The following is a 17,823-nucleotide window of genomic DNA, read 5'->3' as shown; positions in this document are numbered from 1 at the left end:
CAATTGGATCAGTGGATACCTGTGCTTCCTGAGAACTGAAATGTCACCACAGTTCTGGGCACCTTCTTTCTACCAGATCAGCCAACTGGTCTTGGGCTTCCTCCCACTGCCTGGAGGAATCAGTTTCCTCAGTCTGGGATGGATTTTCCAGTCCTGTGGCTCCTGCTTAAGGACTGCTGTGTCCTTTTCTGTCTACCTGTAGATAAGGATCCCAAATTTCCCAGAGGAGCAGAACCCCTAGGCGGGTCAGTCCCCCACAGTAGCAATGTTAAAAGATTCTCAGGCCAGGTCCCCTCACAGGCCACCCTTGGTGCTGACCCTTGGTGGTGTTCAGGTAGGTTTAAGCCTGAGGGATCTTTCCAGGAGGAGCAGCAGGTATGGCAGGCCCTCAGAGAGCCCTCAAAGGGAAGCAATTTATCTGACTGGCACCTTGTTTGACCTGTGTGGTACAAATCTGAGGCAGCCATTCACTGGTGCCGCCGTCCTGCTGCACTCTGATGCCCAGTGAATCCTCAGCTGCTTGCTGTCGCTATTTTTATCTAGTGTCCTGCCTAGGAGATGGAGATCAGCTTCTTAGGATGCACATTCCACCAGCTGTAAATCCCCCTGGCTGCTCTTCCACTCTCTCTTAGGCCTCCAGAATCTCCCCAGCGCTCAGACAAAAGCTGTATTGAAATCCCCTCTCCCTTTTTTTCCCTCATCACCAGAAAACAAAACAGACCAATAAACGCCAAGGCTCCTCAGGGACCTTCACCACAGAGGGGGTTGTCATGGGGCTCCTGAGAAATCTGGGAGTTGTTACCCCTTTGCTTAAGGAATGTCAGATAAAGCGTGGGGTTGGGGACATTTGGTAACTGGAACTCAACTTGAGATACAATGTAACCAGCTTTCTGCTTGGCAAACTTTTTCCTTCTAGCTACAAGCTTGTTCTGGAGGAAAAAAAAAAACCGCAGAAGTAGGTAGCAGCCACAAACCCTGAGGCTGCAGCCCTTAATTCTGGGTACTTCTGGTCTTGAACTAGAAATGCAAATAAACGACTAAATTTCATGCTGAGTATAACATCCAAATCCAGGGAGCAGGCCAGCTTCATCTCAGAAGAGCTCGTGCTGAAAGGTTAGGGGATGGGGAGGCAGGCTGCCTGAATTGCAAGCCCCTTGCCCCAGCACTTCCACCTCCGTAAGCATCCATAGCCCGCTGCGGGGGGTCATGAGTAGCAACGCAGTAATAGCTCCAGTCCCCAGCACCAAATAAACAAATAAATAAACCAACAGAAACTAGAGATGATGAGGGGTGGCAGCCTTGGACTTAGTGACAGAGTGACATGTGAACAGCATGGTGCCTGGTAGGTAATCAAGCTTCCTCAACCACGTTATCTGGCTATGACAGATAGAGAGGAATTTCCTCATTATCTTGGGTTCACCGAAAACCCTGGGGGAACCCTCCTCTCAGTGGCTCGCCAAGGGCAGCTGTTGTGGCAATATTTAGAACGCTGAGAAAAAGGAGGTGAGCTCCCACAGAGGTGGGAAGAAGACTGTGGTGATCTGTTGCAGCTGCTATGGTGAGGTGCCAGCTCCTTCCGGATGACTCCCAGCCTGTTGATAGCAGCCACCTGGAGCTGGCACAGCCAAGCCCTGGTCTGTAAGTTTGGGGGCATCGCACACATTTCCAAGAAAATGCCTGCTGTGAAGCAGGGTCCTGGGAGAATGGGGCAGAGCTCTCTGGTACCATGATAAGCATGCTTTCCTCTCTAGCCTGCTGAGACAGAATGGCTAATGTGGCCTCTTGCTTGTCCACTCTTCCATCACCTGCACCCCCCAGTTATCTCCTGTAAAGGGACCCAGCTCCCTGGGGGCCACCTTTTCCTCCATAGCTTCTAATCTTCAGGCTTTCCAGCATCAATTCCTTCTCCTAATGCCCTTCACTCAGGGCGCCTGGTGAATACCTAACTTGACCCTTTAAAACACATACCGTGTTTTCCAGTCTGCCTCCCCAAATGCATTCCTTGCCCCACCCCTACTTCCTATAGCTTAAGTCAGCCTTAAAGAGACTCAGGAAGTTAGTTAGACATGCTGGCTTTTGCCTGTAATCCCCAAACTCAGGATGCTAGAGGGGAGAGAGAGCTGAGTTCGAGGTCACCCTGGGCCATACCCAGGCCACCCTTGACTTGACCACCTCAAAACTGTCCTAAAGGCAGAATGTTGGCTGCAACTCATAGTGGAAGACTTGGGAAGGGTGTTAGTAATCAAAGGGAATTTGATTTCTAGAAAACATGCAAAGAGTTGGATTTTATTTTTCCATTTTTAAAACATTTCTGTGTGTATGTGTGTGATACATGTGTATGCATGTCTACATATGTGCAGGGATATGTGTGGTGGCGTGCATGGAGGAACCAAAGGTTGATGTGCAAATCTGTTCTTTTCCTTCCACCATGTGAAACTTGGGGCTTAAACTCCGTTGTCATTCTTTGCAGCAAGCACCCTGGCCCACTGAGCCGTCTCACTGGCTTTTCTGATTTTCTCAAACTGAATCAGATCTCAGATGTATACAAAAGCTAAGGCTATTTCACAGAACAAATTCAAACACAAGTATTCTGTGGGGCCCAGCAAGTTGCTCTAGAGCCGAGGGTGACTTTGAACTCCGGATCCTCCTACTTCTGCCCACTGATTGCTGGGCTTACAGGGATGTGCCACCATCCCCAAGTTATGCAGTGGCTTTTCTGCATGCTACAGAAGTACTGAGCTACATGGCCAGCCCTGGGTTCCACTTTCATGAAGAGGTGTGTCACTTTCTCAGTTGGTCAGAGGTTTCAGCCAGCTGGGTCACAGGCCATACACTGGCTTTTGTCCTGCTGCGGACACCCTTTAGTGCTTCCAAGTATGGAAGTCTTTAGACTTGGTTACCCATTTCCTCTTCCTGCGCCTTTCATCTGCCTCTGCCATACAACTGCCCAACAAGCTCCTGCAAGTGAGAAATAATAACTAGATGCCTGTAACAGGGCAGACAGTCCTGTGCTGACTGCAGGTGAATGTGAGCAGGGCCTGGAACAGAGCCTGGAGACCCAGGAGACAGGGCAAGTGGCAGCGACTGAGTTCTGAGACCTCCAGCAATCTTGCAACAGCAGCTGCTTGAGATCATGTTCCCCTTTAGATTCCTGCCTGGCTCACCGGGTCTAGTGGAGCAAGAGCTGTCCTACTCTATCTTTGTCTCCAAACATTTTAGTGGAAATGAAGCGGCTGTCTGGGAGCGCTCTCCAGGCCAAAGCCTTGGGATCACACGGAAAACAGAGCTCAGAGCTTCCAGCTTCTTACATTCTTACAGGGCTCAGGAGGGGGAGTGCTGTTGTTTTAGCTGCTGAGTCATAGGACTGGGGATATTCCGTTTTATGCAGCCAACACACGTCAGCGTATTATTGGTGAAATCACTAACTGCTTGTGAAATTCCTAACATTCGTTAATGAATCATTTTACAACTTCCTTGTTACTTCTTTGTTGAATTTAATCCCAAAGACCTTGCTCCTTCATCAGTGGAAACTTAAACACCTTGAACTCAGTATGCCTTCAGGTATACCCAAGGCTACCTGGAGCAAAATGCTAAGGGTTAAAAGAGAAGTGCAGCTTCCTGTAGCTGACAAGAGGTAATAACCAAAGCCAAAAGCATATTTCAATCTCTTTATGGGAGACAATAGGGAAAATATAGAAGCAAATGCCATTAACTCCCAGACTTACAGCCCAGGAGAAACAGACACTGCAGGAGAGAGGTGCTGGCTTCAGCCCTGCCGTGGAGAACTGCGTGCATTGCAGGAGTTACAAGCTGATTTTTGTAGGGTTTGAGACAGGATCATTTCCCTTGTAGCCCAAGCTTGCCTCAATCTGTTAATCAGCTGGGTTTTTTCTTTTTTTTTATTAGTATTACATTTGGGGGGTGGGATGGAGGTCAGGGGACAGCTTGCAGGAGTCACTTCTCCCCTTCCAACACTGGGTCCTAGGAATCAAACACCGGTTATCAGGCATGATGACAGGTGCCCCTATCCAGAGCCACCTCACTGGCTCCGGTTTGTAATGGCTATCAGTCTCTCCTCTCCACCCCACCACCTTTTTTTTTCTTTCTTTGAGACATGGTTTCATCATTATGCCTTCTCTGGCTTGGAACTCATTATGTAGACCAAGCGAGCCTTGAACTCAGAGATCTGCCTGCCTCTGCCTCCCTAGAGCTGTGTTTTTTGTTTGTTTTGTTTTTCGAAACAGGGTTTCGCTGTGGCTTCGGAGCCAGTCCTGGAACGATCTCTTGTAGTGCAGGCTGGCCTTGAACTCACAGAGATCCACCTGCCTCAGCCTCCCGAGTGCTGGGATTAAAGGCGTGCGCCACCACTGCCCAGCCCTGGAGCTGTGATTAAACACCAGTTTTACTTTCTTGGTGGAGAGGTAAAATGACTCCACCCACCTTTTCCTTCCAGTCATTTGCCACATCACTGTGGACTAGTCTATACTTTGGCCTACACCAAACTCTAAACACAAATACAGTTCTCAAAAATCCAGGTAGGTTGGATCTAGTCCACCATCTGGGGAAAGAGGTATTAAATCCTTCAAGGAAGGCTCTTAACGGGGAAAAGAATGAATTCACGCTGAGGTGGAGCAGAGGGAGAAATGAGGAGCCTTCTAAAGAGCAGGGTGGAGTAGCTGGGCGAGTAGCACAATGGTACAGCCTTTTGTTAGCACAAATGGGACCGTGCGTTCGATACCCTGCACACAATACAATGATTAGGTAATATTACGGGAAAGTTCACTTCCCTTTGGCTACCTCCGTCTGAAACTCTCCACAGCAAGGACAAAAGGACAGGGTCACCTTGGCGGATGGCACCAGACAGCCAGGACCCGGATTCACGGGAAGGGGGTGGGGAGGCGAGAGGAGCGCACGCAGCGCGCAGGCGCAGTGCCCTATTTCCCCTCCCCCCCCCACACCCCGTTCCACGCGAGTGAGGCTTCCCACCCTGCGGCTTAACGTTTCCACGCCGCCGGGGTCTCCCGCACCTAGGGGCGGGGCGAGGCCCACGGTAGGGCCGGGCCGCGAAGGTCATCAACAAGGTCGTGGGCCGGACGTGCTCGACGCCGCCACACCGAGTGCGTGCGTGTGGGACTCGGAGTACGTGCCGCGGGCCGGAGCCCGCATGCCGGCCGCGCCGCCCCGCCCTCACCCAGCTTTCGTAGACCCTCAGCGCGGCCCCCGGGTCCCAGCGGGAGGCTCGCCCGGCCACCCGACAATGCCACAGGCCCAGCCAGCCACGTCTACCCCCACCCCCGGGCCATCGCCCCCAGTCTGTGCAGGCCAAGCGGACACCTCAGTCACATTCTTCTACTGGAGTGACAGCACTGGCGACCAATGCCCAAGCGGAGAGGAAAGAGGGCGGGCCCGCAAGGAGAAGAGTGGGCGGGGCCTCCCGAGCTGTGCTCAAAGTCGGAGTGGGAGGCGCTTAGAGCAGCTCGGCCACCGGGTCTCGCGCTCGTCTCTCCTGAACGCTCTACAGGGTGTTTGCAGGAACCTCTGTGCTCTTCCTCTGCGGCACGCCGACTGCCAGGTAGGGTTCGGGTGCCCCTTGGAGACGGTTCGCTCACGAGCGAGCTGTGCTGGGGAACCCGGTGGGCATGGGCACCCCCTAGCCTGGGTGCGAGCCGGGCACCCAGGGAGCGCTCGGGTCAGCCTCGTGGTAGGTCGCAGGCTCTTGGAGGGGAGTGGGGAGGTGCAGGCCCACCTGTTATTACCCAGTTGCAGGCTTGCAATTTAACTGGGCTCCCAACCAAGCAACAGCAAATACAAAACATGCTTGATCGCCGCCCTAGGGAGTAAAGTGCTTTTCTCCCTCTAGCTGTGGGGAAGGCTTTTGAAGGAGGGAAAGACTTGACCTCCTGATGCTCATGAAAGTCCTCGAAATGGAAGGGCCAGAAACAAAGATGCCCACGAGGCAGAGCCCCCCTCCCCCCCCCCACTTCCGCAGAGCCTGCTAGGGCCGTGTCTCTTGGACCACAGTCTAGCGTCACTAGGCGGGAGTGGTCCAGCCCATCTCTGCTCCGGAATACTTCTGACTGGTTAGGTGGTTGGACTAAAGGAAATTGCAGCAGTCCCGTTGGATAGTTGGGAAGCCCTTAGAAGACCTCGCACCAGTTAGGCAACAAGGGATGCGGGCTTCCTGGGTGGCTACTAGCCGGCCATGAACTGACTTAAGATGTGTTTAAGAAAGCTTCCTGTTCGTTCTGGCCTTAAGCAGCATGGTTCTTTGGCCTTCGAGATCGGTCAGAGTCGGCCTGGACTGAAACCGTGACCTCCAGGTCCACATTTATGACCCTGGTCCGGCGTTCAATCCATCTAAAAGACCTAGAGGGTGAGATTTTATCCTGGCTAAAGGCAGTTGCTGCCCTGCTTAAGGATCCGAGTCAGATACGTGCGGGGGAAGGAGAGAACCAACTCTTGCTAGTCAGTAGTCTGACTTCCACAGTGAGCCATACCACGTGGGCGCTCCCCTACCCCAAGTTAAAGAAGACTAAAGTGCCTTTGAGCCAGGCATGGCAATACACATAAACCCAGCATTGGGTAGTCTGTAGCAGGAGGATCACTGAGTTCGGATCAACTTGGCATACATAGAAAGGGGGGAGGTTGGGAGGACACAGAAGAGCATGGTATTTAAACCCAGCCTGGTCTAGGTTAAATGTGCTTGAAGCCTACAAAGTAGTGGTTGATGTTTTGTAACAGGGTAAAAAGTAGATACGTTTTTTCATAAGTGTATAAAGATCCTTTGTCTCACACAAGACAAAACCACAGAAGTGACTTCTCAGTTGAAACAAAAAGATGGCTTTTGGGCTTCAGCCCTTGCCAGGGAAGATGTGGGGAACCCGGCCAGATAGTGGCTCCTGAATGCTAATTTGCCTTCACCTCTCATCCAGTTTAGTTCTAAAGGCTCTTTGGTAAATTTCTTTCTTGGAAAGCCTACTGGAAAAAAGTAGGAAATGGGCATTCTTTCGAGGTCGTTGTCCAGTAGCCCTCCTCTCAGGATGTTTTGTGATTAAACCTCGTTAGTGCTCTTAGAAACGTTTTTTTAATAAAAGAGTCCTTTTGAAAGAAATAAGAATCAGAAACCATCGCCATAGTGGAAAATGGTGGGGATTGAACCTAGGAACGCCCACGTGCTAGGCAAGCTAGCAGACATGTGCCACCAGACCAGAGAATGCCAGTGCTGATGTTCACAGACCGAGGAGTTAGGTGTTGCTGGCTTCCAAGTGCAATCTCCATCAACTGAATATGCTGTTGTTACCATGGTTACAATGTGATGAGTTGGGCATTTTTCCTAATTTTACATGGTTTACCCCGTGACCTCCCGTCACTGTTTCGTCCTGGTTCCTTCTCATCGAAGTGAGCCAGCAAACTGTATCATCCAGCTGGAGGCTTGATTTTTTTTTTTTCTTTCTTTTTTTTTTTTTTTTTTTTAATTTGCACTAGTGCTTGCAATCTCTAGCTTTTTTTATTCTTCCTCCCCTTCTTATACCCTGGTCCTGAGGTCAAAGGCTCAGGCCTTTGAGCATGCGAAGCACACGTTTGTTGTTGAATTGCTACCACCTCCACCACAGTTCTGAGGAATGTAGCGCAAGCAGGGTGTTGAGCGTGCCTCTGAGCACTAAGCCGTGGCCTTAGCCTCCAGCCTGCTTTTGTAGATGAGCCACAGCGCACTTGGGTTCAGAGAAGAGTTTGCAGGGGTGGTTCAGTCATTACCATGTGGTCATCAGGCCTGACTTGGAGTGCCAGCCCCTTGGCCTGATTTTTTTTTTTTTTTTAGAGATTTATTATGTATACAACATTCTGCCTCCATGTATGCCCACATGCCAGAGGAGGGCGCCAGATCTCAGTACAGATGGTTGTGAGCCACAATATGGTTGCTGGGAATTGAACTCAGGACCTCTGGAAGAGCAGTGAGTGCTCTTAACCTCTGAGCCATCTTTCCAGCTCCTGATTTTTTTAAAGGTTTATTGTATGTACAGTGTTTCTCCTGCCTGCACACCTGCATGCCAGAAGTGGGCATCGGGTCTCATTACGAGTAGTTGTGAGCCACCATGTGGTTGCTGGGAAGTAAACTGAGGTCCTAGAAGAGCACCATTGCTCACAACCGCTGAGCATCTCTCCAGCCCCTTGGCATGATTTCTAAGGACTACTTTTTGCTGCTTTCCAGCAGGCCATGCTACTGCCCTCACCAAAGCTCCTTTAATAAGCAGCTTTTCTAAATGGAACCCTCGGCCCACTCATCCCTCAGAAGTGATCCCTTGAATTAATGTTCTGTGTTTGTTATGCTTTATAGAAAAATATGAATTGTTTTTTTTTTCCCTTACAGAAGAAACTCACCATGTCTATTCTCAAGGTCCATGCCCGAGAGATCTTTGACTCCCGTGGGAATCCCACTGTTGAGGTTGATCTCTACACCTCAAAAGGTATGTACCCATTTTTCATGGTTTCTTCTGCCACGTTCCATTGAGAAATGAATGCAGGCAGGGGTGGCAAGGCAGCTTCCTGTGCGCACATCGACTGCAGGCAGGGGCCACCACACCCAGCTCTGCTCCAAGGTGTTTAAGGCAGGATGTGGGTAGAGAAGTAAAGCCGGGGCTTAAGCAGCCCTTGTTCCTAAAAAAGGATTGTCCTTTGTTGTTCGGCTGTCTGCGATCAAATAAGCAGATGGCAATAGGTAAGTTCCCTCCATATAGGATAGAGATGAGGGGCAGGTGTGGTTAGCAAGTGGGGCTTTGGGACAGCCCAGAAGCTCTTATGACTTAAGGGACTGAGAATATAGGTGGGAGATGGCTTGCCTAACAGGTGGGAGACCCTAAGGTCAAATCACAGCATTGAAAAAAAAAAAGGAAACTTATTGTAAGGAACTGGATGGGTGTGGCAGCTAATGCCTTTAATCTCAGCACTTGGGAGCCTGCTGCAGGAGGGTTGCCAGTTTAGAGACTAGCCAAGGCTACATAGCAAGAACCTGTGTCCTATCAAGGACCCCTGTGCTGGTGCAGTCTGTGTTCAAAGATGCATGTCGTGGTGGGAAAGAGACCTGAGGAATGGTGTGTATGGTTCTGCAGAGCTCACCAGGACCTGCCAGTCAAAGCTGAGTCATTGTCTTAGTCACAAATCTAGCTAGCACCAGAGCCCAGCCCTTCCTGCCAGTTCCGCAGACAAGGATTCTCACATCCTCAGCAACAGCTTGCGTGTGTGCTGCTGGGCTCTCAGCTGTATCCTAGCTACTTTTTTTGTATTAGTATAATCTTAATGTTGTCATTTGCCAGGTAAAAACAATATTTACAATAATTAACTTGTCCATTTTTCCCATAAGAATTCCTGTGTGTGTAGGCCACATGGTTCTCAAACCCTGAGTCCTCTTAGGTGCTGTGATTATGGTTGTGTGATACAGTGGTTGGCTTAATATCTTTGGAGTAGCTGCATTGATGGTCCCTTTAGAAGGTGGCAGTTGTGCATGCATGAGACATGAGTTCTAATCCCTAGCACCCACATAAGAAACTGGGTCTAGTGGGGTGGGTACACCTGTAATCACAGCACTAGGGACAGACATGGAAGGCTTCCCTACAGTTTACTGGTCAGCCAGCATCACCTGGAGGCCCCAGGTTCATTTAGATCCTGTGTCCAGGAAGACACATGGTGTCAAATCTATTCCAGTCTTTTTAGTCTCAGCCCTGGAGGCAGAACTGACCCTTGTTTCACCTACGTCAGAACCCTTTGGGTGTCTAGGAATCCAGGGCAGGTTGCAGGCAGGTCGCTCCAGGGAGACTCCTGAGAGCCTACTTGAGGGGTCTGTATTAGGATCAATGTAAAGAATGGTCTGGAGGATGTCTAGCTGATAATGAAGCCGCAGCACTTCTGAGGCTAGATGCTCTGACTGAGAGGGGCTTGGACCTGAGCTGTTGGTCTTTCTCTTTGGTAGTTGTGTTCCCTTTAGTCTAAATTGACTCCCAACACATGGAAATTCTGCTGCCTCACCCTCCTGTATGTTGGGATTACAGGCGTGTGCTGGCATTTCATAGTTGATTTTTCCTACCTCTATGCCAGGTCTCTTCCGAGCTGCTGTGCCCAGCGGTGCCTCCACTGGCATCTATGAGGCCCTGGAACTCCGTGACAATGATAAGACCCGCTACATGGGGAAGGGTAAGTCTAGGAACTCACATCCCGCCTCTCCCCACTGGCCCTCCTTGCCTTTCTCTGGCTTTCACTAATGTCATTGAGCGCTGGTACCACACTGGAAAGTCAGCAAGGTAGCTCACTGACGGCCACGTTGCCAAGCTTGGAAACTGGGCTTGCGAACACAAGGAGACTTGTCAGTCTGGGCTTTGGAAGCTACGCCCGTCTTCAGTGGGGAGAAGTGTCTGCCTTCAGTGGAGGCATTCGGACAGTTTTGTAGTCTGCGGCCTGTGTGGACCGGCCCCAGTCTTCTGGCTACATGCACACTGACCTGTCACCTTGATGTGGCTGTCACCATCTGTAAATGGAATCTGCTTGCTCAAGAGCCAGCAGAGCACCCAGAATTAGGCCCCGCCTTCATCCCTGGGGCAGTATTAGCCCTGCAAGGTGTGTGAGGGGGGTCTTTCTAAAAAACTGGAGACCAGAGGATGTTAGCTACTGTGACCAATTTTGGAACGTTAGTGGTGTTGAGGCAGCAAGGGAGAGAAGATTGTGTCCACTGGACTTTGAAACGCCCCCCCACCTCCCCAGGCCTCTAGAGCAGAACAGCCCAGTGTCACTGCTAATGAGCCCACCCACCCGTGTGTAGGAGAAGTTGACATCCAGAAACTCTCGCGGCCACTTCTCTCACTTCTTTCTTCTGAAGCCTGTTCTCTCCTGAGTCTCTTTTCCCTTCTATTCACCTCTGCTGGGCAGGCGTCTCGAGACCTGTTAAGTATGTTAATGAGTTCCTGGCACCAGCCTTGTGCACTCAGGTAACACGCCCTGCATCCTAGGTGTGCAGCTGGTCTTCCCAGTGCATGGTCTTGAACTAACTGTCCCTCGGATCATTCTGGGCTGGTTGCTCTTGTGTGGCTCTAACCCCCTGGGTTCTGGTTCCTCAGGAAGAGCGCTCAGACTGGGCCAGGAAGCCTCCCTCTGGCGGAAGTGGGGTGGGGTTAGTGTCGTGTGGAGGACCCACGGCTCGGGTGCTCCAGCAATGCTGCTCACGCCCACACATTGTAATACTATCAGTAATTTCATGATTGTTCCTTCTAGGTGTCTCAAAGGCTGTTGAGCACATCAATAAAACTATCGCACCTGCTCTGGTTAGCAAGGTAGGACCCACCTTCCCGAAACCGCTGTGGATCAGTGCCACCAGAGCGAATCCCGGGGTCTTTAGCTTATTCTGAGAGCTTAAAAGTTGAGGATTCCCTTTTATGCATGAGTCTAACCAACCTGCTGCCTGCGTGTGGCTGTTGCTTCTGATGACACCTGAAAGTGGTTGGGAATGGCGTTGTGGAGGTGGGGAATATTTGGCATCGTTCCCTATGCTATCTTGACCTTTGGGAGGCCATGGTCCAGATTTGAATAGCAGCTTTGTGGGATATTGTCCATGGTAGATACCTGGACTTTGGAATTTATTGCCCTGTTGGGTTGGCTTAGTTACACAGGATGGGGTTCAGGTGATAGAGATGCCAGGAGCCCAGGCTACATTCCCAAGTTGTGGCATGTGCCTGCAGTCTGGGTACTTGGGAGCTAGGCAAGACTCCATATTTGCATGCTGCATGCAAAGCCCCGATTTCAACTCTGTCCCTGCTTTTTAAAAAACCTTCATTTGGTGGAGGGTGGCCCGGCAGAACAGCATTTGCCACACTTCCAGAGGGTTTGAGTTTGGTCCCCACACCAAACTCAGGGCCAGCAACCACTTGATTTCTACTCCAGGGACTCAAAGCCCCCCTGCCTCTACAGTCTCCTTCATGCACGGCACACATTCAGACATACATGTGATTTTTTTTTTTTTTTCTCATCTTAGTTTAGCCCAGTCTTTCAAGCCAAGGTCAGACTGCAAATCTGTTTTGGGTAAAATGGGTCTGGAGGTGACTCAGGGAGCAGTTAGTTGGCCATGTCTCCTTCCTCCTCCCGTTCACTATGTGCCGTCCTGTCGTTTGTCCCTAGCTAAGCCATCCTAATGCTATAATTGGTTCTGCTTGTCTGGTCTCCAGACAATTGCTCATTACAGCTCTGCCTGTGCCTTCTGCTCCAGTCTCCTGGGCGGCTCCTTGAATGTCTTATTCTCTGTCCCTTGGTCCCCAGGCCTTCCCCTCACTTATACCCTTGGTGGGCTCTCTACTTGAGCAACTGCCTCCTTTAGCATCGCCTGCCAAAGCACTGAGGTGTCAGAACGCTCACACTGCATTACGGGGTTATAGATTTTTCTCCCATACTTCTCATACAGAATGTGATTATGTGTATGAGGGTTTTACTTGCATGTATATTTTTGTACCACATGCATGCCTGGTGCATGTGGAAGCCAGAAAATAGCATCACAGTTTTGAATGGCTATGTGGATTCTGGAAACTCTAAACCCTTATCAACCAAATGTTTTGATGGATGATCTAGACATTGAGTGGAGATCTGTCTGTTGTTTGACATTGATCAACAGGGACGGCCTTAAAGCAGGGCCCTGCTTGCTTGACTATAAACAGTAAGCCTTACTGCTTGGCTTCTAAGAGCTCCCTTGTTTATGGTGATGGTTTATGCAGCACAGGACACACACAGCAGCCTTGTATGTGTGACCTTGACTCCCTAGGTAGACTAGTCTGTTGTGAACCCAAGGAAATGCCTGAAGCCGTTAATTAGGACAAATCATATGTGGCTTTGGTCTACTCCATTGTTCTCTTTGGAGCTGGGGACTGAGCCAGTCTTACAAGCTTAGGAAGCTCCTTGCTAAGCTCCAAGCCCAGCCTCTTGGCCTGGGACTCAGACCTTTCTAAAGTGCTGCTGGTGTGAGCAGAGCTCAGGTGATTGCCCTGCCCTCACCGCCCCTCTCCCTGTAGAAACTGAATGTGGTGGAGCAGGAGAAGATCGACAAGCTGATGATCGAGATGGACGGCACTGAGAATAAATGTGAGTGCCCGCTCCCGGGGATCCTTTGTTCACGAGTGCGGGTTTTCGTGGATGCCTTATGGCTTCCATTCACCATTTCTATTTTATTCCAGCCAAATTTGGTGCCAATGCCATCCTGGGAGTGTCCCTGGCTGTCTGCAAAGCTGGCGCTGCAGAAAAGGGGGTGCCTCTCTATCGCCACATCGCTGACTTGGCTGGCAACTCTGAAGTCATCCTGCCAGTCCCAGTGAGTGTCTTGTTAGAACTTGCTAGAGGTGTCCCATTCCAGTTTTGTTGCTACGGACAGAACAATACTTGAAGAAGCAAGTTTAGGGAAAAGCTTGCTTTTGCACACGACTCTAAACACATCCATTCTAGCAGGGAAGTCACGGCTGAAGTGTATCAGCACATTCACAGGTAGAGGCAGAAATGAAGCCGGGCAGTGGTGCTGCATGCCTTTAATCTCAGCACTGTTCCGTCTAAAAAAAAACATCAGTCTTAATCTGTAGAATGAGTCACTGTGAGATTTCAGACTAGAAAGGGCAGTTAGCTGGCATTGCTGGCACACACCTTTGACCCCAGTACTCAGGAGACAGGCGGATGGATGGGTGGGTGACTTTGAGGCCAGCCTGGTCTACAGAGTGGAGTTCAAGACAGCCGGGGCTATATAGTGAGACCTCTTGCGGGGGATTGAGTATAGACATACCAACTAACTACTTAGCTCCCCTCCACCCTTATGTAATCCAGAACCTAAACCCAGGGAACAGTGTTATCCACAGGGGTCTGCTTCTACTTCTAATCGCCACAGACATGCCAGTAGGCCAGATGATCTAGACAGATAGCCCCTCTAGGACTCATTCCAATTGGTTCTAAATCGTGTTAGTGCTAACCATTACAAGTTACATTACGTAACCATTACATGATGAGTGTCACATCATGGGGACCCACGAAGACCCTGTGCATCAAGTCTTTTATAATTAGGACTCATAGCACAGTGGATAAGAGAATCCTGACACGGCACAGGGCCAGGCCCAGGCCCAGGCCCATGTGGGCCTGGTAGCAGCTAGCTGGGTAGGCTTCATGTACTAAGGTGACTGCGTGACTTCCCTGGGCTGGCAGCACAGCTCTCCTCTGCTGTTCCCAGGCTTTCAATGTGATCAACGGCGGGTCTCACGCGGGCAACAAGCTGGCCATGCAGGAGTTCATGATCCTCCCTGTGGGGGCGTCCAGTTTCCGCGAAGCCATGCGCATTGGGGCAGAGGTTTATCACAACCTGAAGAATGTCATCAAGGAGAAATATGGGAAGGATGCCACCAATGTGGGTGACGAGGGCGGGTTTGCGCCTAACATCCTGGAGAACAAAGAAGGTAAGCACTGAGCTGTGTAGCACTGTCCCCTCATACCTGACAATTTGGGGACGGGAACAAGACTGATGGCAGCCTTTAAGGAGGAAAGCAAGAGCTTTGGGTGTAGGTTTTTTTCCCACCAGTTTCATGGGGGTGACTAGATCTCTTAGAGCTGGAGTTACCCATGCTGTGCTGGTGATTGAACATGGGTTCTGGAAGAGGGGCCATTGCTCTTAACCACTGAGCCATCTCCAGCATGCCAGTTGGTCCCATTTTAATTTTGTGTAAGGCGTTCACTCAATTCTTCCACTTTGGCCTGAGGTACTGAACTTGGGTATTGGGTCTGGCGACAAGCACCTTTACCAGCCATATCGCTGGCCCTTTGTGGCCTCTTTGGCCTGTTTTAAATGAGCTTCATTGTGCATTCACCTTCTAGCTGCTGAGGTCATTGGCAGGTGTCAGGAGCCTTGTGTCTCAGATCTTGGCAGCTTTGACTTGAGGTGGCCCTTCCTGAGGTTTCCCTCTTGGATTCCAGCCTCCATTCTATTTAAAGCCAGTCCTCAGGACAGCTGATCTCAGCTGCGACTGTCCCTCCAACTGCATCTCACCAACACAGCTGCCATGGCATAAGAAGGGCTGTGTTAGAGATTGCTACTTATGGGTCCATGGTCCCTCATCCATGACCTTTTGACCCAAGCAGGAATGAGTGCCTGACAACCTGAAACTCACAGCCAGGACAGTCCCCATTCGGCACCTGTTACTGTTACTCACCTTTGCCTCGTCTCTTTCCAGCTCTGGAGCTGCTGAAGAACGCAATTGGAAAAGCTGGCTACACTGACCAGGTTGTCATCGGCATGGACGTGGCCGCCTCTGAGTTCTTCAGGTCCGGGAAGTATGACCTGGACTTCAAGTCTCCTGATGACGCCAGCAGGTACATCACCCCCGACCAGCTGGCTGACCTGTACAAGTCCTTCATCCGGGAGTATCCAGGTGAGTCCCCTATTCCCTCCTTATGCCAACTGCAGTTTGACTGGACATGGGCAGGGTTCTGGGACTTGGAACGTCATCCTAGCTCCCACTGTAGCGATAGGTCCAGTTTGGTCACAGTCAAGCCAAGACCGTAACAGACTCCTCATCCCCTTTATTTTATGTGCATTGATGTTTTCCCATGGGTGTTGGGATCGCTGGAGCTGGAGTTCCAGTTGTGAGCTACCGAGTGGGTGCTGGAATAAAACCCAGAGCCTCTGGAAGAGCAGGCACTGCTCTCAACTGCTGACCATCTCTCCAGCCCCATACCCCTTTGTAGAGACAGTTCTGATCAATGCCAGCTTGTGCAGACCTTAGCTTGGGTCATCCTCCCTCTTGAGCTCACCTTTAAAGAAAGACAGGAAATGGTGCCTGGGACCACAGCCCACCTGATGACTCTGCTTTCCCTAGTGGTGTCCATCGAAGACCCCTTTGACCAGGATGACTGGGAAGCCTGGCAGAAGTTCACAGCTAGCTCAGGCATCCAGGTGGTTGGGGACGATCTCACAGTGACCAACCCTAAGAGGATTGCCAAGGCTGTCAGTGAGAAGTCCTGCAACTGCCTCCTGCTCAAAGTGAACCAGATCGGCTCCGTGACCGAGTCTCTGCAGGCGTGAGTAGCCGGTGGGCAGGGCTTCTGGGACTGTCAATTCCAGGTGTCTGCAGAGCACATGGTGGTGACCAGAGGGTCGCAGCAGGGAGCACTGTTGCCTGGTCCTTGGTCCCTGTGGCTTAACTTCGCTACAGAGACCAGGATGTTTGTCTCTTGGGGGGCTTGATGCCAGGCTGTGAGCAGGAGGGTGAAGGTGCCTTGGGCTATAAGCCTGCAGGGGGCCAGGTGCCAAGGCTGAAGCTCAGTATATCACATGGTCTGCCTTGTGTCCTTTCTTAGGTGTAAGCTGGCCCAGTCCAATGGCTGGGGCGTCATGGTGTCCCATCGCTCTGGGGAGACCGAGGATACTTTCATCGCTGACCTGGTAGTGGGGCTCTGCACTGGACAGGTAAGCGCTGCCTGCCTGGGTGTAGTTTGTAGGGGTGGCTCTTCCCCTGCGGGAGAGAAGGCTGGACTTTTGTTCATGTTTTCCATTGCTTCTATAATGATGGCTTTTCCTTTGTCCCTCTAGATCAAGACTGGTGCCCCTTGCCGATCCGAGCGCCTGGCCAAGTACAACCAGATTCTTAGGTAAAGATTCGGCAGGGAGACAGGCTGGGCCTATTCTGTTGGAATCCCATCCTGAACAACAGAGTTGGGAAGGCCATGCACAGACACTGGTTGGTAGTGGACCCCAAAGCAGTTGTTTGCCTGTGTGATGCTGCCATCTTCTGGTGGAAGGCAGAATAGCTCACCTTTGAGGGTCTATCCACATTAGAAGCTGAGCGCTGCCTATTTCTTTAAAACCTCACTCTTGAAGTTCACAACAGGAAAGCAGAGTGATAGCAGCTCAAACTCATGGCAGTCCCCCGCCTCCACTTTCCATGGGTTAGAGTTAACAGACTGGGCCAACACACTCTCTGCACCAGGAGCTGACTTTGTTTTGTTGGGTTTTTTTCCCCCTCTTTGCCCAGAATTGAGGAAGAGCTGGGCAGCAAGGCCAAGTTTGCCGGCAGGTCCTTCAGGAACCCCCTGGCCAAGTAAAGTGGATGGAGATCCCTGGAGCCACCAGCTGCTTAGACCCTGTCCCTGATGTCATCAAGGTGGCGCAAGGCCGGCCCAGTGCTTGCCCCTTCCATGCCACTGCTTCCTTAGACGTCTTCAGTTCGCCCGACCCGACCGCCTGAAGCCCTGCTGGAAACCCCAGCTCTGTAATCATGTGACTGGTCCAAATCATTGTCACCTCACTTCCAAGCTAGTGTCTGGAGCCCAGTGTAATCTCTAGGGTGGCCACAGGAAAGACCCCTGCCCCGGCGGTTCTACCTGCAGAATAAAAGCCTCAGTGACCCTTAAGCACTGCCTGTGAGTGGGTGAAACAAATCAGGGTCCCCTGGAGTCCCGTGTGTAATTAATATTCTGGGGTAAGAAAGTCTGGAGGTTTTGGGTCCTCAGTACTTGTGTGTGCATCTGTCCTAAGCAAGGACAGCTGGAGCAGGGAGGGATTGAGCTGCCGGGCAGAAGGAACGAATACAGAAAGAATGTTCTGATGTTAGACTCCCATCAAAAGAGATGACCAGCCATCCTTGGGAAGGACATGACTACAGTTCTTCATATGTGAACTGGGAATGGCAGACGCATGTCATGTGGGGGGTGCGGGAATCACTGGATGGCAAAACACCTTGACCCACTGAGCCATGTTCTTTAGGTGTTATGGACAAGAGCAAGAGCTCCAGCAAGAGCAGGTAAATCTGAGTTCGAGGCCAGTATGGTCTA

At 51.0% G+C, this 17,823-nt stretch overlaps 1 protein-coding gene across 1 annotated transcript; it reads left to right on the top strand.

Moving 5' to 3' along the window:
- Nucleotides 1–5,414: 5,414 nt before the first annotated feature.
- Eno1 (enolase 1) lies at nt 5,415–17,403 on the top strand. Its single transcript, XM_038334196.1, has 12 exons — nt 5,415–5,572; nt 8,369–8,465; nt 10,090–10,185; nt 11,257–11,315; nt 13,038–13,107; nt 13,200–13,333; nt 14,231–14,453; nt 15,225–15,422; nt 15,870–16,071; nt 16,351–16,459; nt 16,583–16,641; nt 17,025–17,403. The coding sequence occupies exons 2-12, from the start codon at nt 8,381–8,383 to the stop codon at nt 17,092–17,094; spliced, it is 1,305 nt and encodes a 434-aa protein (XP_038190124.1). The 5' UTR covers nt 5,415–5,572; nt 8,369–8,380; the 3' UTR covers nt 17,095–17,403.
- The last annotated feature ends 420 nt before the right edge of the window (nt 17,404–17,823 follow it).

This window comes from Arvicola amphibius, chromosome 6 (assembly GCF_903992535.2).
Source record: "Arvicola amphibius chromosome 6, mArvAmp1.2, whole genome shotgun sequence".
Lineage (NCBI taxonomy): Eukaryota > Metazoa > Chordata > Mammalia > Rodentia > Cricetidae > Arvicola > Arvicola amphibius.
The sequence above is the reverse complement of the archived record's forward strand: the minus strand, read 5'-3'. Positions and strand labels throughout refer to the sequence as shown.